Source organism: Garra rufa, chromosome 9, assembly GCF_049309525.1.
Source record: "Garra rufa chromosome 9, GarRuf1.0, whole genome shotgun sequence".
Lineage (NCBI taxonomy): Eukaryota > Metazoa > Chordata > Actinopteri > Cypriniformes > Cyprinidae > Garra > Garra rufa.
The window spans coordinates 7,444,684-7,471,615 of record NC_133369.1 but is presented as its reverse complement, the minus strand read 5'-3'; the positions used below and the strand labels follow the sequence as shown (position 1 = coordinate 7,471,615).

General features: G+C 34.2%; 1 protein-coding gene across 1 annotated transcript in view; it reads left to right on the top strand.

Annotated features, from left to right (window-relative positions):
- Positions 1–26,932, top strand: part of csmd3a (CUB and Sushi multiple domains 3a) — a 516,772-nt gene that overhangs the window by 218,546 nt on the left and 271,294 nt on the right. The window contains exons 30-31 of the mRNA XM_073847643.1: positions 10,585–10,779; positions 25,597–25,713. Coding sequence (XP_073703744.1) covers positions 10,585–10,779; positions 25,597–25,713 — 312 coding nt within the window. The remainder of the gene's footprint in view (positions 1–10,584; positions 10,780–25,596; positions 25,714–26,932) is intronic.

Below are 26,932 nucleotides of genomic sequence, written 5' to 3'. Positions count from 1 at the left end.
ATATATATATATATATGTGTGTATATATATATATATATATATATATGTGTGTGTATATATATGTGTGTATATATATATGTGTATATATATATATGTATATATATATGTGTATATATATAATATGTGTATATATATGTGTATATATATATGTGTATATATATGTGTATATATATATGTGTATATATATATATGTGTGTATATATATATATATATATATATGTATATATATGTGTATATATATATATATATATATATATATATATATATATATATACTACAGTAAATATACTGTATATATACGGGGTAGCCGTGGCCTAATGGTTAGAGAGTCGGACTTGTAACCCAAAGGTTGCAGGTTCGAGTCTCAGGTCCGGCAGGGATTGTAGGTGGGGGGGAGTGAATAACCAGCACTCTCTTCACCCTCAATACCACGACTGAGGTGAGTCCCTTGAGCAAGTCACCGTACCCCCAACTGCTCCCCGGGCGACGCAGCAATGGCTGCCCACTGCTCCGGGTGTGTGTTCATGGTGTGTGTGTTCACTACTGTGTGTGTGCACTTGGATGGGTTAAATGCAGTATATATATTGAGAAAATCACCTTCAAAGTTGTCCAACTGAAGTTCTTAGCAATGCATATTACTAATCTAAAGTAATTTATGGATATTTGCAAAATATGTTTATGGAACATGATCTTTACTTAATATCCTAATGTTTTTGGCATAAAAGAAAAAATGATCCTTTTGACCCATACAGTGTATTTTTTGACCTGTGCTACTTAAGACTTAAGGTTTTGTGGTCCAAGGTTACATTTGTTAATGTTCATGTTAGCTCAGGCACATTAAAGGTAAAGTGTGTCATTTTTGCCATATTAGCATCAGCAAATCAGCTGAATAAATAGCATGTTTTTTTATTCTGCTTTTATGATACTTTTTTGTAGCTTGAAAGCATCAGAAATGTTGCCAGTTGGAGTACTAAGATTAGAACTAAAAATGTCAAGCTAAATATAAATATTAAAAGAATTAAAAGACAAAATCACATAACAAAATTACAAAAATATAAGATGAAAACTTAACTAAAAATAAAAGCCCAGTCAAAAATATTAATAAATACTATATATACATACAGTAATACTAAAAGACACTGCTATAAAAATATCGATTCAAACTATATTCCCCAAAATCATTTATTTGGAGGTATTATTTCTCTAATTAAGCAGTTGTTTTATTTAAATTTTTTTATAAATGATCTGCTGATTTGTTGAAGCTAATATGGCAAAAAAATATGCATTTCACCTTAAACAGATACAACTTTTGATTTTGATAATATAGAAGTGCTTTTTCTAGGTTAGTTTATGTAAAAGGGATAGTTCATCCAAAAAAATTAAAAAATTATTATTTTTTTTCTTCCGTTGAGCATAAAAGAAAATATTTAGAAAACTGTTGGTAACCAAACAGTTGGTGGTCAACATTGACTTCCATAGTATGAAAAAATATAGTATATTTTATAGTAAAAATAAAGTATGGCAGAACAATGGAATCTTATTGGTGAAGTGTTACCTAATTATTTATGTGATCGAATTAAAGGGATAGTTCACCCAAAAATTTAAATTCTGTCATTACTTACTCACCCTCATGTCATTCCAAGCCTTTCTTCATCTTCACATCTCAAATTAATATATTTTTTGATGAAGCCTGAGAGCTTTCTGACTCTACGTGAATACTTTTGTGCGCAAAGAAAACAAAATGAACAACTTTATTCAACAATTTCTTCTCTTTTGTGTCTTCGACATGCGTTCATGACATAGCCATGATGAGAAAAGTATTCTCATAGCTTCATAAAATTACGGTTGCACCACTGAGGTCACATGGGCTATTTTAACAATGTCCTTACTACCTTTCTGGGCCTTGAATGTGTCAGTTGCATTACTTTCTATGCAGGGTCAGAAAGCTCTCGGAATTCATCAAAAAGATCTTAATTTGTGATTCGAAAATGAATGAAGCTCAGACAGATTTGGAACAGCATTTTCTTTTTTGGCTGAACTATCTCTTTAAGCATTTATTAATACATGGAAATTTCAGTCTATGTAATTCAGTGAATCCAGTTTTAATTTGAATGTCTTTTTTTAGTCTGCAGTTCTTGGCGTTTGACACAGAAGCATCGCATGATATCCTGAAGGTTTGGGACGGCCATCCAGAAAACGAGATGGCCCTGAAGGAAGTGAGCGGTTCGCTGCTACCTGACGGCATTCACAGCACTCTCAACGTGGTCACCATCCAGTTTGAGACAGACTTTTACATTAGCAAATCTGGATTTGCTATTGATTTCTCAAGTAAGTATTTTTCTTTAAAACCAGAGAGTTTCACAGTACGCAGTTCTAGTATCAAATAAAAAGAAAAGCTAATGGAGCCATTTAGATGAACGGTGAAACATTTAATATGGGTGGATGGAATGACTGAAATTTTAAATCGTGTTCTAAATTATTAATTTTATAGTACAGTAATGGTGTGTGTCATGATTATAGTCGCCTGTGCTGGAAATTTGAGTTTGATTAATCTTTTATGAATCATTCCAAACCCTTAATTTCAGTGAGTCGATTCAAAACTTTGATTCGTTTGTATGGCCAGTCAAAATTGTTCATTGATGTCCCTGATTTTTTCACATATAAAAATTGTTTAAATAACAATAACATACTGTATATTGATGTATTGTTTTTTTAGCAAAGGACAATATTTGGCAGAGATGAAACTATTTGAAAATCTGGAATCTTGAGGGTGCAAAAAAATTAAAACATTGAGAAAATCACCTTTAAAGTTGACCAAATTAAGTTTTTAAGAATGCATATTACTAATCAAAAAATAAATGTTGGTATATTTACAGTAGGAAATTTACAAAGTATCTTCATGGAACATAATCTTTACTTGATATCCTAATGATTTTTTGACACAAAGAAAAATAAATCATTTTGACCCATGCAGTGTATTTTTGGATATTGCTGCAAATATACCCATGCTACTTAAGACTGTTTTTGTGGTTCATGGTCACATATGTGACCCTGGACCACAAAACCAGTCATAAGGTTAAATTTGACAAAACTGAGATTTATACATCATATGAAAGCTCAATAAATAAGCTTTCTATTGATCTATGGTTTGTTAGGATAGGACAATATTTGGCCGAGATACATCTATTTGAAAATCAGGAATCTGAGGGTGCAAAAAAATCAAAAAGACTGAGAAAATCACCTTTAAAGTTGTCCAAATTAGGTTCTTAACAATGCATATTACAAATGAAAAATTACATTTTGATATATTTACAGTAGGAATTTTACAAAAAATCTTCATGGAACATGAACTTTACTTAATTTCTTAATGATTTTTGGCATAAAAGAAAAATCAAAAATTTTGACCCATGCAATGTATTTTTGGCTATTGCTACAAATATACCCCAGCGACTTAAGACTGGTTTTGTGGTCCAGGGTCACATATGTGGTTGTTTATTTCTCTGATGTTATATTGGTGCATGTGAATGAAAATAATAGTTATACTATTTTAAAAACTTTGGGTGGAATGAAGTTTTTAATGTTTTTGAAAGAAGTCTCTTCTGCTCAACAAGGCTGCATTTGTTTGATAGAAAATACAGTAAAAACTGTAATATTGTGAAGTATTATTACAAGTTAAAATAACTCTTATTTGTATGTAATTTATTCCTGTGATCAAAGCTGAATTTTCAGAATTACTCCAGTCTTCAGTGTCACATGATCCTCCAGAAATTATTTTAAAAGGGTAGTTCACCCAAAAATGAAAATTTGATGTTTGTCTTCTTACCCCTAAGATGTAGGTGACTTTGTTTATTCAGTAGAACAAACAAAGATTTTTAACTGTCAGTCATATTATGGCAGTCAATGGGACCCATGGCTTCGAGAGTCAATAAGACATACACAGACAAAACCAAATTAAACCCTGCGGCTCGTGACGATACTTTAAGGTCTTAACGCACAAATCAATTGGTCTGTGAAAGAAATTGAACAGTATTTATATAATTTTTTTTAACCTCTGATCCACTGCAATGTCCAACTGTCCTGAACGCGTTCATAACAGCCGGCGTGTGACGAAGCACAAGTAATTACCAATATGTTTACGGCCACTTTTGATTAAATTCATGCATCCTCACTGAAGAAAAGTATTAATTTCTGTCAAAAAAGAAACACTGATCCCAAACTTTTCAGTGGTAGCCTATGTAGCGACAAACCGTGTAGCTGTAGCATACGTCCATAGATTGTTTTAAATTAAATTTTTACTGAGTTTTGCTTTTTGCATGGAACACCACTTTGAATGTAATTGCCTAAAATGTGCTGCTTTTTCTCTGCTTGAAGAAAGTAAAAGCCATTTCAAAGTAAATGCATAATGAGGCTAAAAAAACCCTGCATCCATTAGCAAGTGATTTTTCAGGCAAGCACGACTGCCGTACTGAATCTCAGACTTATTCCACACCTGTATTAGACGGTGCTCTGCACAGCAGAGCCCCCAGTGAGCCATTGTTCGCTACCGAGGCCACGCAACCTCATTTCCGAGCAGGAAATGCTACCTCCTGCGGAGATATCCTGGTAAGTGAAAAGTGAGCACAGCTGGTCACCATTCCCATTTTGCAGGTTCAGTGGCGACCGCCTGCAGGGACTCAGGGACGCCCATGAACGGCAGTCGCAGCGGAGAGGGCAAAGAGCCTGGCGATACGGTGACCTTCGCGTGTGATCCGGGCTACGACCTGCAAGGCGAACCCAGAATCACCTGCATTCAGGTGGACAACAGATTCTACTGGCAGCCCAGCCCTCCAACATGCATTGGTGAGATTTATTCAATTTACAGCGATGCCACCTGAGGCCTGTGAAATACGGGCGGCCTCTCATTTCACACTTGTCAGCTCTGACGAAATGTCTAAAATAACTAGCAGAAATGACTTGAATCACCCTTTATAAAAGGCCTGGAATAATAAATCTCTTTGATGGAAATTTCTGATCACATGCCCAGTCAGCGCTTAAACTTATTCTGGGTTGTGGGAAACTGGGGTGAAGACTTCTCATGATAAATGCTTCTAGGAAACTACATTTATTTTCTGGATACCGGGAGTCTGCGAAACCTATTTTCTTTCAACTTTAAGTCACATTTAGACATTTTAAAGGTCAATCCGGTTTAAAGGCAGAGAGGGAGCTTTAGAACAATTTAAACGGTGGGGGGCGGGAACTTATCAGCTTTACTCATGAATATTAATGAACGATTTGAGTTTGACTCATAGCTAGTTATTGAATGAAATATCAGCTAACATGGTCATTTGCGCATATTATATCTAGCCATTTTGAGATAAAATAGCAGAGCTTGCACACCGTGGGGAGGAAAAATTATATATACTTCATTAACTCTAACAGGAAATAATCTCTTCCAGCTCCTTGCGGTGGAAACATTACAGGATCGTCTGGATTCATTCTGTCCCCGAATTTTCCTCATCCGTACCCGCACAGCAAGGACTGTGATTGGTTCATCACGGTTCACCCTGATTACGTCATTTCCTTGGCATTTATCAGGTAAGATTGTTAACTTGAAGGACTAAATGTGACCCTGAACCACAAAACCAGTCAAAAATACGTTAAATAATATTTGATCAAAAATAGCATTATCAATTTTTCTTTTATGCCAAAAATCATTAGGATATTAAGTAAAGATCATGTTCCATGAAGATATTTTGTACATATCCTACTGTAAATATATCAAAACTTAATTTTGGATGAGTAATATGCATTGCTAAGAACTTAATTTGGACAACTTTAAAGGCAATTTTCTCAACACTTTAATTTTTTTGCACCCTCAGATTGCAGATTTTCAAATAGTTGTATATTTGTATAAAGTATTGTCTTATCCTAACTAACTATACATTTATTGAAAAGTTTATTTATCCAGCTTTCAAATTTAAACAAATGGACACTTATGACTGGTAATGTGGTCCAGGGTCACAAATGGCATTCTAAACACAGGAAGATATAGAAGATCTTTTTAATGACTCTAAATATATATACATATGAACCCCACATGAATTTTGCAAATTCTATAAATTTATTAAAAATAAAACACTGAAATAAGTACATTGCATAAGTATTCATACCCTTAACGCAGTACATAGTTGAAGCACCTTTACAGCCTCAAGTCTTTTTGGGTCTGATGTGACAAGCTTTGCACATCTGCATTTGACAATTATCTGCCATTCTTTGCCTCACCTTTTCACCTCTCAAGCTCTGTCAGCTTGGATGGGGGTTCTATTTGTTCCAATCGTCTTCCATTATGGATAATGCTTCTGTGAACCTTCAATGCAGCAGATTTTTTTTAGAACTCTTCCCTAGATCATTGCCTTAACGCAAGTCTGTCACTGAGCTCTACAGGCAGTTATCTTGACCTCAGGACTTGGTTTTTGCTCTGATATGCATTTTCAGCTGTTAGACCTTTTCTGAGAGGTGTGTGCCTTTCTAAATCATACTCATTCAAATGAATTTGCCACAGTTTAACTCCACTGGAAATGTAGTAACATCTAGAAGCAATATGAATGCTCCGGAGCTAAATTTCGAGTGTCCCAGAAAAGGGTGTGAATACTTATGCAACTGGATCTTTTCAGTTTTTTATTTCTAATAAATTTGCAAAGTTGATACAAACCTGTTTTGTGCTTTGTCATTATGGTGTATTAGATGTAGATTGATGTGGAAAAAAAGTAATTTAAAGCAGTTTAACATAATGCTGCAACAAAACATGATGAATACTTTTGCAAGGCACTGTATATTTGTATTAATACTTTTAATTTTATAACATTTTATATTTTATTTTTATAGTATACATTATATTAATTTGTGTGTTATTAGTTTTCATTACAAAAAAGCCAACCTACTTTAAGCCCCCCCCCCCCCAGCCTTTTAATGAGACTTTTTAATTTATATATTTCTTCATTAGACTTTTAAAAAAATATTTCTCAAGATGGATAAACTACCTAGACATTTTTGACAAACTGAATTTTTGAAAGGGTTAATCAAAGAGATGTTTTTAAGTCATCAGCGTGATTTGCATTTTTAATGTTTCTTTGAATAAATGATTACATCTGAACATATAAAATGAGTGTCACGTCACTGACCCATAACTGGTTCCATCTTAGACTGTAAATTAGAATGTGGTATCAGACTGTGGTCTGTGTGCAAAAAAACTCAATTAATTTCAAATTAACATATGACTTAGAATTGTGTTTTTTATCAGGGTAGTAATTGGAAAAAGATCTCTCTAGATAGATAGTCTCTGAGAGGCCTGCGAGTCATAATTCCACGTGACTTTATTGCAGTATTTACCAATTTGTCTCAAATTAATGGCAGATTGTAGGTGCTATCCCATTGCAGTCTCGGGACAATAAACAAATCTTCATAATGACATTAATACAGCCGCCTGCTCTCATTGCAGTACTTAATGTGAAGTGCAGCATTTTCTGACTACATTTTCCCAAAGCATTGCTGTGCCATTTACGTGCATTTTCCACCCACATCGGATGTTTCCACTTCATAACATTTCCCCCACCTGAAACGCACAGAAAAGGCTCTTCAAAACATTTTCTGCCTCAGGTGACCCAAAAGGTCTTTTAGGAAGATCACAGGCACAGGTTTTAACAGCCTCAGCTGGGCACATGGTGGAAACTGGATGGAGCCTGTGATGTTGTCAACAAGCACTTGATAAATTTTCATGTTCATAATAGGATGCTGCTTATTTTCTCGTTCCTCTTTTACAGTCATCACACTTTAGAAACTATTTGCATTTCTACACTGCAAAAAAAAGACTGTATTTATCTAAAAACCTTTAATCAGGATACATTTACTGGAGAAGAAATATGGTGACGAACTGTCACATTAGTATATTTTTGCTCTCAGACAGTTGTACGCTGTCCGCCATTTTCTCCGCGCAGCAGTAGCAACAACAATGTCTCATAAACATTGCAGGTGTTATGTAGTTTGAGTTAAAAGTGAACATAACAGTCTTCATTTTCTCCCAACATCAGAGCCACTGGGGACATAGTGGATTAGTTTTTTATTATAAAAGGCAGAAGAGAGGGGCGGGGTTAAATTATCATTTAAAGAGACATGCACCAAAACGGTTTGCTGTGAGCAGATGTGTTTTTGACAAGGTTAAAAGGGTGTTGTTTTATATGACCACTGAGGAATTTTATCCAAAGTATGTTGCAGACATTTCATGAAGACCCTAAAGAATTATATCAACTTGTTGAAAATGGGCATCTGATGTCCCCTTTAAGTCCCGTTTTTTGAAATTTCATCAGAATGGAGTGTTTATGCCTAAAATAAGGCATAAAATGTATTTTTTTTCTTGTTTTCAGATATTTTTTTTAAGCATGAACTCATTTATTTGACAAGACCTAATAGATTGAACAGCTCATCAGGTGTTTTTGTTTCTCAAGTAAATGTATCTTGATTTAATATGTCTTGATGTTCATATATTTGTACTGGAAAACAAGACAAAAATACTGAGAAAGAAAATCATTTTTGTTGCGTTATACCAAGAAAAAGTCTTGTTTTCTGAAAATGTTATGCTTTTTGAATTAAGTTTTGATTTGTCTTATTTTTTTTCTTGTTTTAAGCATAAACCCACTCAATTTTGATACATTTTTCAGAAAACAAGACTTACTAGCTTAAATAATTTTGCATCTGAAGTCAATGTATTGTAATGGAAAGCAAGACAAAAATTAAAAAAATATCAAATAAAAAGAGGAAACATCCATCATCCTTTTGAAAACATACAAATTTAACAAGCTTGTTTGTTGACATTGCAAGCTCAATTCAGTTTTTGCTTCCAATTTAAATGTATCTTTATTTAAAATTGTTTATTTGTACTGAAAAAAAAACAAGACAAAAATGCAGAGTAGAGAATAATTCATGCAGTACATATACTGGTCTTGAATAAGTATAAGAATAAGTATATGCCTAAAATAATAATTTAAAAAAAGTCTGCTAATGGGGTAAAAAAATCTTGTTTTCCCCTTAAATTAAGTTTTTAACAAACAAATGTATCTTGATTTACGAATGTTTAAATATCTGTAATGGAAAACAAGACAAAAATGCTAAGAAATAAAGTCATTTTTGCAGTGTAGAAATGCTAGTAAACTGTGATTGCTGTAAAACAGAAAGGAGGACACAAGCACCATCCTTTTAAAAACGTACAAATTTAACAAGCTTGTTTGTTGACATCACAAGCTCAATTCAGTTTTTGCTTCTCATTCAAATGTAAATTGATATACAAAAAATTGTACTGAAAAAAACAAGATAAACATAAAAAATCATATAAAAGAAGTGAGGATATGCCTAAAAAAAATCTGCCAATGGGGTAAAAAATAAGTCTTGTTTTCTCTTTTAAATTACGGTATATTTTTAATTTGTCAAATATGTTTCTTGTTTAAAGCATAAAACCACTCAATTTTGACACATTTTTCAGAAAACAAATTTAAATGTATCTTGATTTAAAAATGTTTTTGCACTGAATTTGTACTGAATAAATCATGCATTTTGAAAAGAAAAAAAGAATATTGAAAACATGAAAAATAACAAGGTTGTTGACATCACAGACTCAAACCAGTTTTTGCTTCTGAGAAGAAAAATAATTTTTTGCAGTGTAAACCAAAAATTAGAGGGCTAGTTCACCCAGAAATGCAAGGTTCTTTCATTGCTGATTGTTGTTTTTTCTCTCTGTATTGAACACAGCGGGAAAATGTGCAAATCTTCACACAGCTGTTTTTTTGTAGGACAGCATGTTGCGACCATAATAAAGTAGTTTAAAAAGTAGTCAAAGTAGTTTAAAAGACTGCGCTCTATTGCTTCTCTTATTGCTATTCTAAAATCATACTTTTTGATGCTTTTCTATCATCCCCTTTGTGTGCAATGATTTGCAATGGCATGCTGACAGAATTTTCATTTGTGGTTGAACTAATCTTTCAGGAGTAAATTGTGTAGAAAGAAGTCGATAGATCACCGTGTTTTTTGCACCGTGTTTTGACCCTATACATGTCTTCTCTCAGTTTCAGCATTGAGCCCAACTATGACTTCTTGTACATCTACGACGGACCTCACAGCAACAGTCATCTGATTGGCACATTTCAAGATAGCAAGTTGCCAGAAAAAGTCGAAAGCAGCTCCAACATCATGCACATTGCCTTCCGCAGCGACGGGTCCGTGAGCTACACAGGCTTCCATCTGGAATACAAAGGTAATTGCTCTTTTGTTTCGGCCTGGTGGTTAAAGAGCCATTCTCGAAGTGGATTTATGTCCTTGAGCGATACATTTATTGATTTTCATTGATTGAGGGTGAGTGAATGATGACCGAGTGTTCATTTTTTGGTAAACGGTTTCTTTAAGACTGTCATGATATAGTGTTTCAAGATGCTTGAGCGCAAACTGGAAAGTTTCAAAGGTTGACAGTGACTCACTGCTTGGCATTTTCATCTCTTCTGATCTTTTTATCTTCTACAGCTTTATCATACACCATATGTCTTGTGCTCCTCTCCCGTATAGCTAAACTGCGTGAGGCTTGTTTTGACCCGGGCAGCGTGATGAATGGCACTCGGTTGGGTGGAGACTATAAGCTGGGCTCCACTGTGACCTTCCACTGTGATCCAGGCTACCAACTCCAGGGTTATTCCAGTCTCACCTGTGTCATGGGCGGCACCAACAGACCTGAGTGGAACCGAGATCTGCCCAGCTGCCAAGGTATGCTCACGTTCCCATCTGTATTGTGCGTGAACACCAGGAGAACATCCCCTTGTGACCCAAATACCTGCATGACGCTCTATTTTTGGAGCTGTGTGGGCTACGGCGTCTGTTTTCGCGTTTTATCCCAGTTTTGCTTGTGAATGAAAGTCAGAATTATAGAGTTTTCCTCCAGATCTACACTAAGGTGTTTACATGTAGTGTTAAGGGATTAGTTCACTTTCAGAACAAAAATGTACAGATAATGTACTCACCCCCTTGTCATCCAAGATGTCCATGTTTTTCTTTCTTTAGTCGTAAAAAAAGTTTTTGAAAGAATGAATGAATGAATGAATGGTGCATTTGTATAGCGCTTTCATTGTATATTTCCGTACACCCAAAGCGCTTTTACAATCATATGGGGGATCTCTCCTCAACCACCACCAGTGTGCAGCATCCACTTGGATGATGCGTCGGCAGCCACAGTACAACGGCGGCAGTGCGCTCACCACACACCAGCTACAGGTGGAGAGGAGAGAGAGAGATAGCCAATTTAATGAAAGGGGATTATTAGGAGGCCATGATTGACTAGGGGCAGTGGAGGGAATTTGGCCAGGACACCGGGGTTACACCCCTACTCTTTACGAGAAGTGCCATGGGAACAAGTGCCGAGAAAACATTTTAGGATTTCTCTCCATATAATGGAAATGCCCTGCTGAATAAAACGGCTAAAACCAGCTTAGGTTGGTTGGCTGGTCTTAGCTGGTTTAAGCTGGTCTCCCAGACTGGCCAGTAGTGATGCGCGGGTCGGGTTTTTTTTTCAACCCGCGGGTCCCGCTTTTATGAAATTATTTGGCCCGCCCCGCACCCGCGACCATTAAATAGACATACTAGGCATTGTAATATGTAATCCAAATGAAAACAGCCTTTATTTCAGGCCGAAAGTGCTTGGAAACATCGCCCTGTAAACTGGCGACAACATACGATTATGAATATGAACCATAAATCATGTCATATTAATAACAAGATAATCAGTGGTGTAACGTTAGTGGTGCCGGAAGAAAAGTGGGTATAGCCTACGCTTCATTTATGAATTTTGTTTTGAACTTTCTATTTGAGCGCATTCGTTTACTGGATCCTTGGACTGAAAAGTTTTCACGGGGGTTCACTGGTTTAAGAAATTTCTGATCGTAAAAATCTGCTTCTTTTTATTTGTAAGGTATTGTTTTCGTTATTATGTACCGTTTCGGGCGAAGGCGCATCAGGCTTAATCTTCAAATACATTTCAAAGCAAGCCGGCGCCACGGTCCTGACTGCATCATTACTGTCTTTATTGGGTGTTTTTAGTGAATATGTACATTTATTCACATATGACTGGATGTGGTTGACTGGCGGCAGCGGGAGCTGCTTAGCGCTTGCGTGTCCTGACGTGTTGATAACCTTATTAAAGAACTTAATAAAATATGAAAATAGATATTCCCAAATATTAAATATAGGCTATAGGGAATTGCACGCAACATACATCGATTTTTTTATTTTATTTTGCTTTTAATGACCCGCCCCAACCCGCCCCGCAAATAAAGTGACAATTTCTTTACCCGCCCCAACCCGACCCGCGGGTTACCCGCGGGTTATGAGACGACCCGCACATCACTACTGGCCAGGCTTATTTTAGCTGGATGGGGAAGTGGCCAAAACCCCTCTAAAACCAGCCTAGGCTGGTTTTATCCGGGGTTTTTTTTGTTTGTTTTTTTTTCAGCAGGGTGTGTGGTGCCCTCAAGTTTGAACTTCCAAAATGCAGTTTAAATTCAGCTTCAAAGGGCTCTAAATGATCCCAGCCGAGGAAGAAGGGTCTTATCTAGCGAAACGATCTGTTATTTTCAAAAACAAATTGACAATTTATATACTTTTTAACCTCAAATGCTTGTCTTGTCTCGTCTCTGCGATGCGCATTCGTAGTGTGTGATCCGGGTCAATACAGTTAGGGAAAACTCCCATCTGGTTTTCTTCCCCAACTCCAAAATCACCCTACATCGCTGCAGAAGTACCAGAGTTTCCGAAGTGAACATACAAGGAAGATCAAACGCCCTTTACAAAAAAAGGTAAAACAGCTTTGTAGGGTGATTTTGATGTTAAAGACGAAAATGAGATGGGAGTTTTTTTGACATATCCTAACTGTATTGACACTCATTTAAGGTTAAAAAGTATATAAATTGTCAATTTGTTTCAAAAAAAAAAAAAAAAAAAAGCTTATCTTATCGCTAGATAAGATCCTTCTTCCTCGGCTGGGATCACCTTAGAGTCCCTTTAAGCTGTTGTTAAACTGCATTTTGGAAGTTCAAACTCAGGGGCACCACATATATCCATTATATCGAGAGAGACATCCTGAAATGTTTTCCTCAAAAAACATAATTTCCTTACTACTGTGAGTGTGAGTGTGTTCACATGGTTGCCAGATTGCTTAAAATAAGCAAAAACACCGGGCAGAAATGTGTACTTGTAACAGCGAATCTCTGATTCGGGGATTTGAACTGTTGTTATCTGGCAACCACACACGAAAGCTCGCATAGTGGAGGCGTATGAAGCAGTCCGCAGTAACATTTAGTCTCCTTTGACGAAAATAAAGAGACATAAACCTCTTATATTGTGAATGAAATTGCATGTTGATATAGTTTTATTTTTCGTTTATTGACCTTATTGATGTCTCGTCTTCCTCTCGTCTTAGTCATTGGAAAAAAGCTTGTCAACGAACATTTTTCGTTATAGTTTTCATTGATTAAATTAACACTATTTACATGGAATCCAAAATCAATGAACTGCATACCAGAAAACTGCCTTTTTTATGTGTTTGAGAGTGAATAAACTGTTAGAAAAGGGCAAAACTGAAGTGTGACGACCTTTCGCTAATAAAAGAACATCAATTAAGACATTTTTGTGACCTTACACGTACCCTGATTAGCCATAATCAGAGTAAGATGTGCATATGAACTCTCAATGAGTGTCAACAAAACCCTGATAATAAATTTCAAAAATCACTTCATTATGAGAGTTTGCTTTGAGTTTACATGCAAATCAATAATCCCAGACACAAGAAGGTGAAGGTTTTCTTTACGGTGAAGTTGCCTAATTATTTCTGAGTGCGAAAATACTGTGTGTAGGAAGGAACTTTTATAGGTTGTTTATTTGAGAAGTTGTTTCAGAGGCGGGGCAGGTTAATACAGTTTGAAGAAAGATTATGAGGGAAAAATCATTTTTATTGAATAATGTGCACTGATTAATCATTCTTATTAACATGAGTGATGTATGTTGAGTTAGATCCGGTCAGTTTTGATTTCATGTTGATTTAAAATGTACGACAAATGCAGAAACACACTAAAAATCATTTGCATGTAGAACAAAATTCCAAAATGAATTACTAAAATGCATAAGTTACCAGGTAAAATGTATTGATTGCGCTTGTTCATAATTTATAAGGTTTCACAGGTAATATTATTTCCATGTGTCAAAGAATATTTAATAAGAAAAATGCTGTGCGATACTTGATTTTATGCATTGAGAATTGATTGGATTCAGTTTTATTAAAAGGTTTTTAATACGTAAAATAAGGCTGAAATAAAAAATAAATATTAAAAGAAAAAAATAATGAAAAAGATAGCTTGCCTTAGCAACTAATTTAAATAATTCAAGTACTAAAATTGCTAAATTGCTAAATTGCTAAATAAATAAACATATATATATATATATATATATATATATATATATATATATATATACATACTAGAATAACACTGATTGGGTTTGTTATAATAATTGAAATAAGGCTGAAATAAAAGATAAATATAAAAAAACTAAAAGACATAAATGAAAAAGAAAATTTTTAGCAACTAATTAAAATAAGCTGAAGTATTAAGTAAATTAAAGTTATAGAAATATACAAAAAGTACACACATGCACAAATACAACCAAATTCAAATGCCAAATGCTATATTATTTGATAGTAATTCATAAGGTTTCACAGATAATATTATATTGTTTACAATTTTGTTTGTTTAATGTTTCCATGGGTAAAATAATATTTAATAACAAAAAATGATGTGCAATACTTTATTTTATGCATTGAGGGTCCAGTGTTGTTATTTTTAACTATAAAACTAATAAAAAGTTTGATTAGTTGAAATAAGGCTGAAACATAAATATTAAAAGAAAAAACTAAAAAAACTAAAAAAAAAATAAAAAGGAATGTTGCCTTAGCAACTAATTAAAATAAGCTGAAGTACTAAAATTGCTCAAATTAAAACAAGTAAATTAAAGTTATATAGAAATTAGGGCCGGGACTCGATTAAAAATTTTAATCTAATTAATTAGAGGCTTTGTAATTAATTAATCGAAATTAATCGCATTTTAATCGCATGTAAATATTTGACCTGAGAACAGTGAGAATTAAGATTTTTACATGGATTTTTAGTATACCATTGAATAATGACTGAATACATAAGCTTAAGCAACAAAATATTGTTTATTTTTGTTCAACCAAGTCCAACAGACCAGTACAATATTGCCATTAAAAGTGTAGCAAGAGGCACGTTCTTTAACGAGTCTTTCATTCCGAGAACTCTGCTCTTGTGTTTGCTTAATTATGCATTTAAACTTTAATGACCAAACCTATCATTATAAATGTTGCTGCACATGGAATATAACGCGGATAACATTTAAAAAATAGTTTTTATCAGGTTACACACTGATTATTTATCACTCAAAGCCCTTTCTCTACCTGTCCGTTGGTCGCGTAAATCCTCCATGTTTGTAGTTTTTTAACACTTTTTATGCGTGTTTGTAGTTCTAATCGAATCCTCGTTCACGGCGCAGTGTGTTGCGGGCAATATAAGCAGTTAAGAGTGTGCATTGATCGTTAAGTAGTAGACCATCCGGGAATCTTTGGAATACTTTTTAAACATACTACGATTTGGGACATACAATACTATTTAGGACGGACGTCTTTGGCTTGTCTGAACGCTAGTTTGTGCTCCAGTATAATCGGTCCGCCGAATCTCATCTAGTGAGAAACGTTCCGCGGTGCAAAACGTATTGCGATTAAAATGCGTTAAAAAATTTTAACGCGTTATTTTTTTGTAATTAATTAATCTAAATTAACGCGTTAAAGTCCCGGCCCTAATAGAAATATACATAAATAATAAACATGACAAAAGCACACAATTAATAACACAAAACAATATACAAATAAAAGCATATTGTAGCAATAATTAATGCTACAATATATAAAAAATACTAGAATAACAATGATTGGGTTAGTTAATAATTTCACAGAAAATGTTCTTGTATTTTTCTTTTCATGAAGAAAAGCGTTGTGCGATACTTGATTATATGCAATGAAAATTGATTAAATTCAGTGTTATTTTTTAACTATAAATCTAATGAAAATATTTTCATTCATTAAAAAAGGCTGAAATAAAAGCTAAAAATAAAAACAAAAATATTAAGGTTATAAAGAAGTACACAAAAAAGACGAAAGCACATAAAATTAAAAATAAATAAAAAAATAATAAAACAAATGAAGCAAATTCAAAATAATAAATGCTAGAATATAATTGGCATTGCATACTATATTTAGGGCCCTTAAGGAATATTTACCATAGAAATTATTTACCAGAAAAATGTAAATACACAACACAGAATAAATAAATCTGTCAATCAATTAATTAGTTTGAATTAAATTAAATTGATAAAATCAAATAATAGAGCCTTAATGTAATTTTTGTTAAACTTTTAATAAATTGCTGTTAAAGTGTCTACATTTTATTATTTCAATTAATTAGGCATGCTGTTTGATTAATATTTTCTTATTTAACCATTAAAACAGAGTCTAGAAAAAAATACAATGGAAAAAAAAAAAGAATCCAGAAGAATTACAACTGAAAAAACAGAGTTTGGAAAAAAATCAAACAATTTTTTTATGCAATATTACTATTTAAGATGCATGACATTGCATATTGTCAGATTATTAATTGTAAGGCATTAGGCTTGCTGGTTAAGCTACTTGAGAAGTCTGGAAGAGATACCCATGAATCAGCCAAAGCCCAGAATTTGTTCCTTGTGCAAACAGAAATGCAGTTTACACAGAGGCCTTTGTATCCTTGTGTTTTGATAGGGCAATCAAGTGGATGATAGATAAATGAATGACGAAGAAATGGCACAGAAGTTTTCACATGTTTGTGCATGAGGCATCTGACACAGCCTTGAATTGATACCGCACAGATCTGGACTGAAGGCTGGTCTATTGATTTCAGACTTTCATTTTTTTCTGAATGCATGCTTGCATGGGTGGCCTTGCTAGCCCTCTGTGGATGAGTTTGTGTTGGTAATGCGTCGCGTGGAATGAGCCGGCAGTCCGCTGGAACAAAAGCAATGGTTTTTGGTTACAGTGCAGCGGGTAACAACTCACAATGATTCAGTAATGGCTCATTGTTCTGTGCTATTTTGCAAATGATCTTCACAGGGCTGCTGATATAAAGCATCGCTCCCCACATCTCCTAGGAGACAGTGGAAATGTTATGGAAAGACTTTATATTCAGCATATTTTGTGATGTTTCTTGCTATGCCTGGGAGAGTTGGACTAAAGACGAGAGTTTTATTTGAGCGTGAGCTGTGTGACTAAATACTTGCTGACTAATCAGACAAATGCATGTTGAGAGGATTCACATCCTTTGTTTACTGTTGCAACTAGGGATGCACCGATCATGATTTTTCATGGCCGATTCCGATACCGATTTTTTACAAGCAAGCTGGCCGATTCCGATACCGATTTCCGATTTTTTCAAAAACAAGAAGTTATGCAAGTAAACAACATAAACAACATGTTTATTTAGTATTTAACAGGCCAATCTGGCTTTGGCTATTGAATCAATAGCATCTGACATCTGAAATTAAATAAAAAATAAAAAATATGAAAGTAAATACAGTTTAATAAGTAAAACATGCTTTTAGTAAAGTAAAACAGCAAGCCAACAGGCATTTTAATGTAAAATAATAATAATCATTCTTAACAGAACAGACTTTTATTTTTGGCTTTTCAAAAGTAAAGTAATGCTTTTTACAAAAATAAGCATCTCAGCTTTGTCACAAGTGAGTTTCTTTTTTCATCTGTCACGTGAGAAGCTGAGCTGAACAAACGTACGCTGTCTGCGCTTGTGCAGGGCGAGGACAGGTACGCTTGCGCAACTTCAGCGAGCACAGAAAAGCGGCTGTCCTTTGCAGACATTGCAGATTGCAATCTTCACGTCCTGCTCACAGATTTCGAAAAACCGCCACACAAGTGACATGTTTCTGAATGAATCGAATGCCGCGGCCCGCGTACACACTTCCGGAAAAAAAACCGGCCGGGATAAAAACGAAAACCGGCCGGTTGCCGATCACGCGTTAGATGCAAAAACCGGCCGGTTTCGATTTATGGCCGGTCAACCGGTGCATCCCTAGTTGCAACATGCTCCTGGTCTAATCGTCATCACTATATTCCAAAAAATACAACGTTTTTCTTTGTATTTGTTGAATAAAATGAAAGAACCTGTTCCGCTTCTGACTTCAGACTTCAGAATTTCCTTTTTGGTTGATGTCATGAATTCTTACATTTTGCTACTTATGCTTACCAAGGCTGCATTTATTTAAACATAAATGCAGTAATATTCTGAAATATTACAAATTTAAAATAACTTTTCTATCTTAAAATACACTACCAGTCAAGATTTTTAATGTTTTTAAAGAAGTCTCTTCTGCTCACCAAGCCTGCATTTATTTGATAAAAATACAATAAAAACAGTAAAAAATGTGAAATATTATGGCAATTTAAAATAACTGATATCTATTTGAAAATATTGTAAAATGTAATTTATTCCTGTGATGCAAAGCTGAATTTTCAGCATCATTACTCCAGTCTTCAGTGTCACATGATCCTTCAGAAATCATTCTGATATGCTGATTTAATGTTCAAGTAACTTTTTTTTTTTTGAAAGAGTGTCCTATGCTGTCCAAGGCTGCATTTATTTGATAGAAATGCGATAAAAACAGTAAAAATTTGAAATATTATTGCCATTTAAAATAACTGATATCTATTTAAACATATTGTAAAATGTCATTTATTTCTGTGATGCAAAGCTGAATTTTCAGCATCATTACTCCAGTCTTCAGTGTCACATGATCCTTCAGAAATCATTCTAATATGCTGATTTAATGTTCAAGTAACTTTTTTTTTTGAAAGAGTGTCCTATGCTGTCCAAGGCTGCATTTATTTGATAGAAATGCGATAAAAACAGTAAAAATTTGAAATAGTATTGCCATTTAAAATAACTGATATCTATTTAAACATATTGTAAAATGTAATTTATTTCGGTGATGCAAAGCTGAATTTTCAGCATCATTACTCCAGTCTTCAGTGCCACATAATCCTTTAAAAATCATTCCAGGGTTAGGGGATTACAAGAAATTATAGAAATCAATCTATAAAAAAAATATCTATTAAAAAAAATGTAGAAATGCATACTTTTATTTAGCAAGGATGCTTTAAATTGATCATTCAATTAAATTTAACATTGTATAGTGTTACAAAAGATTTCTATTTCAGATAAATGCTGATTTTCTGAACAGTCTATTCATCAAAGAAACTTCAAATTTAGATTTTAAATCACATGAATAAATTGCATTTTAAAATAAAAAATGGTTATTTTAAATAGTAAAAATATTTTAAAAGTGTACTGTTTTTGCTGTACTTTGGATCAAATAAATGCAGGCTTGGTGAGCAGAGGAGACTACCTAAAAACATCTAAAATCTCTTTAAAAAAAACTTGTATAAAAGTCGTGGGTATAAAATGAATGAAGTAAATAATTTATTGTTGCAAAGCTGATTTAAATGAATACTTTTATTCAGCAAAGCCTTGTTAAATTGATCAAAAGTGACTGTAAAAACATTTATGTTTCTGTTTCAAGTAAATGCTGTTGTTTTGAACTTTTATTTATCAAAAAAAAAATCCTAAAAAAAAACATCCACAAAAATATTAAGCAACAAATACATTTTTCAGCATTGATTATAATAAAAACCCTTATTAATAATTGAGCACCAATAGTATTTGATGATACTTTATCAGCAAGTCAGCATATTAGAATGATTTCTGAAGGATCATGTGACCCTGAGGACTAAAGTAATAATGCTGAAAAATTCTGCTTTGCATCCCAGGAATAAATTACAATTCAAAAGATATTCAAATAAAAATCAGTTCATTTAGATGGCAATAATATTTCATAATATTACTGTTTTTATTGTATTTTTGATCAAATAAATACAGCCTTGGTGAGCATAAGAGTAACTTTCAAAGACATTATTTAAAAATAATAATTTATTTCTTGTAGTGTAGTCAGTTTTCATTATTCAACTAATTCCAATTAGTTTTTCTCACTCAATATATTAATATTACACATTCAAATGTGTCAGATCACAGATGTATAACTAAAACTAACCTTCAGTTTGTTGTGCCTCAACGCTAGCTACACATTTTCTCTGATTTTAAGCCTCAAGTGCTAGTCTCTGTCCAAATCCATCTCCTGCCAATTACTCTGCTCTCTGTGTTGTGATGGAGGATGAGACAGCGGTCAAAACACACTTCATTCCTGCCAGTCTCTTCATAGGTGTTGTTTCAGGTTTGTGCTCTTCCGCCTGCAAAGCATTGATTAATAATGGATGTGTTTGTGCTGGGGTCTCGTGTATGGACTGTGTCACCGTGTCGCATGTGCGCACAAACCCACAGGAGATTGACGGCTCTCTCTTACACTTCCACCAGCTGTGAGACTAGCTCACGGGTGCGAAGAGATGCTGGATTATGCGCTGTGGCTTACATGTGCCTCTGGAGATGGCTGGGACACGGTGTACATGTGCATCAGTGGCGATTTCTTTAAGACTGCAAGGGAAGCTCAGCTTCCCCTATAATCATGTCACAAAATTAATGGTCAAATTACGTACTATTGTATTAATATTTTATTGACTAAAAATGCGTTAGAAAACGTTCATCTCAAAGACGAGTTCGTTCAGAATCAGTTAGACATAGCAGGTCGGCTGACTTGATTTTCTTCTCATACATTCCCGTAGCGTCACAGTGCATTTCCCCATTGAAGCCCAGCGTCCATTGACTTCAATGGGGCTGCTTTGAACGTTTTTTTTCAGTGCTTTGAAACTAGACGGTCATTGGATAAACGCTGCGATTATGTCCCGCCCACGGACGCTCAGCGTCTCTGGGGGTGAATGAGGAGTGGGCTGGCCTGGACGCCGAACTTCTGCGTGACGATTGGAAGGTCTGTCGAAAGATTGCATCTCCTTTTGACTGACAGCGATTTTGTACTATAAGGAATCGCTGAAGCTATTCGCGGATTTCGCGCTCAGTCACATCGTGGATTTCTCAAGTTCAGTCGAAATAAAAACTGCTGCAACCTATTTCTTTATATTTGCTTGGCGAAATTGCTTGATTTTCATCATACATTTCACACAATTATACACCACATTCCTTGTTTCACTTTTACAGAGTTTAATTTTTTTTTTTAGATCGTTCATTCATTCATTCATATTGTAGGCTAGTTGGTACGACAGGGTCACAGACCATTTTCTTGAAAAGGAACGTAGGGCAGAATTTACTTTTAAATAAATAGACAATTTTATGATGTAGGCCGAAAATGAGCTTCCCCTATTTGACAGACCAGTAGCCGCCACTGATGTGCATGTGTGGAGAGTGTGAATTAGGAGGGAGTTTAACAGCATTGATCCTTCACAATGGAAGCGAAGAACAAAATATACTTATAATCTGGCTTTATACAGGCATATAGTAGGGCTGTGCAATTTATTGGACATTTATAATAGTTGCAGTGATTTGACAACATTGTTAAAGTACTTTTTATTTGGCTGTTAAGTTTGCAGAACTGTGTGTGATTATCAGACTAGTTTTACTATCTTTCCTTCTTCCCATGAGTTGAATTAGGTGTTTTAATAATTTCCTGATGTATTTACCCCCATGTCATCCAAGATCTTTATGTCTGTCTTTCTTCGGTCTAAAAGAAATAAGGTTTAAGGAAACCTTTCAAGATTTTTCTCCATATAGTGGACTTTGATGGGGATCTACGGGTTAAAAGTCCAAATTGCAGTTTCAATGCAGCTTCAAAGGGCTCTACACAATCCCAGCTGAGGAATAAGGCCGTGTTCACACTTGGCGTCTTTTTTCAAACTGCCAGCGTCTGTTTTACATTCTAATCCTATGGAGTAAACCGTCTTTTCAAAAAAGTCCTGAGCGCTTTTTAAAACGCCACCGCCGGCGTCTTTTTCTGCAGCTCAGAGCGTCTTTTCAAGTTGAAAAAAGTTTAACTTTCCTGAAGAAAACGCCCTACGTCAAGCGCTTTTTTGAGATCTGACCAATGACAAGCGAGCAGCTAGACCTGTCGTTTCTATAACAACAAGAAAAATGGGAAAGTTGCCGTTATATAGACTTTTACTTTATTGTTGTGAACCGGATTCGCCTCCCCGTTAACTTCAAAAACCGACGTGCAGCATTGATAGCTTCTTGAGCCGCACATCGACATGTAACGTTACAGTAGAGCCGTTGCGCTTCGGGCGTCCCGTTTTCGAGTCCCGGCTCGCAGACCTTTCCTGATCCCGTCCCCCCTCTTTCTCTCCCACTTTGCTTCCTGTCTAAATACTGTCCTATCAAATAAAAGTCAAAAATGTCAAAAAAGAAAAGAGCCAGCTTCCTTTTTTATCGACATTTCTGCTCCACACATAGGCTACGGTTGCTGCTGTTGTTATAGCAACAAAAGCTCTGCTGCAAAACGCGTCCAGATTTTTTTGTAACTAAAAAAGCGCGCCTGTCAACTTATTCTTGTCAAAAAAGACGCCAAGTGTGAACACGGCCTAAGGCTCTTATCTAGTGAAATGAATGGTCATCTTCATATTTGACCCACTGTATGATTTTGATGTCCATTTTTTCATGCTGAGGACAAAAGAGAGACGTGTGCACAACTATACAAGAAGGGGGTGACAACTTTTGAAACTGAATGACCAGGGTAAACTGTACTTGTTTTATCTTCTTGGAAACATTGAAATAATTTCTGTAACTTCTGGAGCGATGTACTGAATGAAATAAGATATTTCAGCAAAATTGCAAAATGCTTCTTCTCTTGAGACGCAGTCTACATTTATAGATTTGTTGAACTCCACCGCTGGGAGATGTTTAAATTGACATGAAACATTGTAAACACTCTTCTTGTCATCTGCAGAGATGAACAATTATAACATGCGTCACAAATGATGATGTTCTTTGACTCAGGAGTGAATGATTTTAGTGCTCTGATGTATTGACTCTGTCCCCGCGCCTTGTTTGCTAATCCTCTGAAATTAATATTTCACCAGAATTTTGTGGGATCAGCAATAATAAACCCACACAGAGACTTTGAATTTCACATCAAATAATGCAAACGGGGCAGCAGTTTTCCCACTCGTGCAAGTCAAAGGCAATAAATGTCATTTGAAAGAAAGATTCATGTCTTACAAAGTCGTAAGACTGGAGGAAAGCTTCTGCCTGCTCCATTAGATCCTAATCACTTTTTATCCCACGTTTGCTGCAATTATTTTTTGCCCGTCTCTCTTGCATAATGCTAAATTGTTTCGCTTATTGTGAAGAAGTAATTCGAACGGCCTCTAATCGATGATTGCATAAAGACTGTGTCTTAAAAAGACTGTAAAGGTTGTATTTTAGAGTATGAGATTGAAAAGTATTATTGTCAGGCCTATAATTCTGTTCTAGCTGGTTGATGTATGACTGGGCGCTGTTAACAATGCTAGCTATAACTCTAGCGCTCCCGCCGCAGCTGTCACATCGTGCCACATTATATAGATTTACACCTTACTGTATGTTGCCTTTGTTAACATGGTTCAAGTACAAAGTTTTATACTCAAATTAACTTTCAGTTAAAAGACTTACTTTTTCCACTTTCCACAAAGTTTTATTTTATTTATGTACTTGTTATTTTTGACAACTTTGTTTAGAGAAATGTAGACTTGCATTAGATAAAATCTCCTATCAGTGATTTTTCTGCATTATGCTGGTTCATTTTTACAGTTAGACTCATCCATAACAAAATTGTTTGGGCCCTGAGGCACAAAAAAAAGTGTCAGAAGCAAAGTGTATTTTGTATTTACATGAACATTTCTTTATAAGGCAGTTTTACAATAATGTTTAATAAGTGTTTATAATTTGTAATATTATTCAGCTATAATGTAACTACATACTGGACACTTGATCAGCATAAATTAATAAACACCTGCCCATTTTTAATAAAGATGACACAGTAAGTATGTGTTGGACAAACTAATTAAATCAACAGAAAAATGTTTAATATGTAAATTAGAACTACATTACATTTTAATGTGCCAGAAATGTTCATACAGCAATAGCAATTGCAGAAAACAATGCATCACACCAGTGTTATTTTAGTATTATTTATATGCTATTATAATATTTATTAATTTTTTTTAATTAATTTTTTTTATTTTATTCTTATATTTTCTGGTTTTAGTTTTAGTAATTTAATGTGCTTTGTAATTTGTATTATTTTTCTTTTATAATTTTTTATATTTCTGTTTTTTTCTTTGTAGCAGTTTTAGAACTTCAACTTAAAATCATTTTATTTTAGTTACCTTTTTTTATACAAAGTATTTTGTTTAACATTTAATCAAGTATTTATAATTAAAGTTATTTAATAAGTTATTTATGATGTTATATTTCTGTTTAGTTTTTATTTTTCTTTATAGTAATTTAGTGCTTCAACTTAAACTCATTTAGTTACTAATTTTAGAAAAAAGTATTTTATCCCATATTTAATCTGGTATTTATATTTTATTTTAGTGTTATTATTTTATATATATCTGTTTAGTTTTTATTTTGGTTTTAGTCATTTTAGTCATTTTATAGTCATTTTAGTGCTTCAATTTAAACTAATTTTATTTTAGTTAATTTTTTTAAGTTTAAGTATTTTATCCAATATTTCATCTAGTATTTTTTTTTATTTTTTTATATTTCTGTTTAGTAATTTTAGTGCTTCAACTTTATTCCAATCACTAATTTTAGTTTAAGTTGAAAGTATTTTATTCAGTATTTTTAGTATTTATTTCAACTAGTATTTTTATTTTATTTAAACTTTTTTATAGTTATTTCTATTTAGTTTATATTTTTCATTATAGTAATTTTAGTGCTTTAACTAAAACTCATTTTATTTCAGTTACTTTTTTTAATTGTAAGTACTTTTAGCCAATATTTCATCTAGTATTTCATTTAATTAAAAAATAAATAAATATATATTTCTGTTTTTTCTGTAGTAGTTTTAGTGATTCAACTTGATTTTATTTTTGTTATTTTTATTTTATTTTTTATATTTCAATTTAATATTTATTTTTTGTTATAGTAATTTTAGTGCTTTAACTTAAACTCATTTTATTCCTGTCACAATTTTTTTTTTCTTTTTTTTTAAGGATGTTGTTGATTTTTTTTTTTTTTTACTTAGCATTTTTTCAGTGTTTTTGCACCATAAATGTTGCACTTTTAAAAGAGTCTGGCGAATAGTTTGTTTTAAAACACATCAAAACAAAAGAAAGAGAGAATGACTGATCCACATGTTAAATTGGTGTGTAACATTAAATGATTTAGTCCATCTTTTAAGTCTTGTTAATTGCAAATAGATAAACGTTTGGCTGTGTTTTGGATACAAGCATGCATTTACACTGCATTTGTTTGTTTTTTCCAGCTCCATGTGGAAGCCGGTCGACGGGTTCAGAGGGCACCATTCTGTCCCCAAACTACCCTCGCAACTACACCGCGGGCCAATCCTGCGTGTATGAGATCTCAGTGCCTGGAGAGTTCGGTAAGAAATACACTTTCAACCTGACCGCAGATGAATACAAATGAACGTCATGGCTTATTCATAGCAGATCATACGCTGCTATTGTACATGCATGTTCCGCTGTGAATAGAACCCTTTTAGCGAAGAAAAAAAAACGGAAATTGAGAGGACGAAATGGTTCTTTCTTTTCGTTTCTGAGAATTGCAGTTCCTGTAATTGAATAGCCACAGTAGGAACAAATGAAATGTACCTTTGTGCATGTATCTGCAACAATGCCAGAAATCCTGTAGTCTTAATGGGGTTCTGAAATCAAAATCCAGCGACTTTTTTTTGGCAGACCGCCTCTCGAGTCATTTTGCTGAACATCAGGGGCATCAGTGCAGCCCAGCAGGATCAGGACTTCTGAAATAGTTTGGACTTTAAGTCTCTTGGGTGACTTAAATCCTCACATCAGAGCCTTATTTATCAGAGCCTCATATTTTATGCATGGACAAACTATTTATTTATTTTTTGCTTGTAACAAGCGACATCGACTGTGCACAGCAAGATACCAAACCATCCAGGAACAAAGAAAGGAAAATGCGTTAGTGACCTTACACGAACTGTAGAAACTTCAACTTATAAAAGCGGCTATAGGATTACAGAGCTTTAACTGCGATTGTTTTTTGTTGTTCATAGTATTGTTTAGCTGTGGGCCACCGCAAATGACACTTTATTGTACTTTGACCAGCTTGTGAAAGTTTAGGGCTGAAATGAAACCTTGAGATGAGACAAAATTGATCAGGATCTTCAAGTGCAACTTTTTTGTGTGAGACTAAAGTTGCTGAAGTTAGGCGGCCTGCCTTTACGTTGTGATGTTTGAGACAATGTCTGCTGGTGTGCACAAGTCTGACCGTTTGTGTAAACCTGGAACATAAAAGCAATGAAATGTTCAAAACTTTAGTCCAAACAAGGATATTTGTTAGATGGATTGAACTAACTTGAGCTAAGAAATTACACTCTTGTCTTCTGTAGAGCTGCTTATACTTAAGCTGAATTTAACTCCTTTTATATTTGATGAACTTTGCAACACTGACAGTTATTGAAATTAATTGAAACAATATTGAACTAAATTGAGCTGAATAATGACACTGTTGTCTTCTGTAAAGCTGCTTTATGTTTGAAATTTCCGAGAAACAAATATTTTCCTGTCTATTACATTTGAAACATGGTTCATTATTAGAAAAAAAACAATTATCTA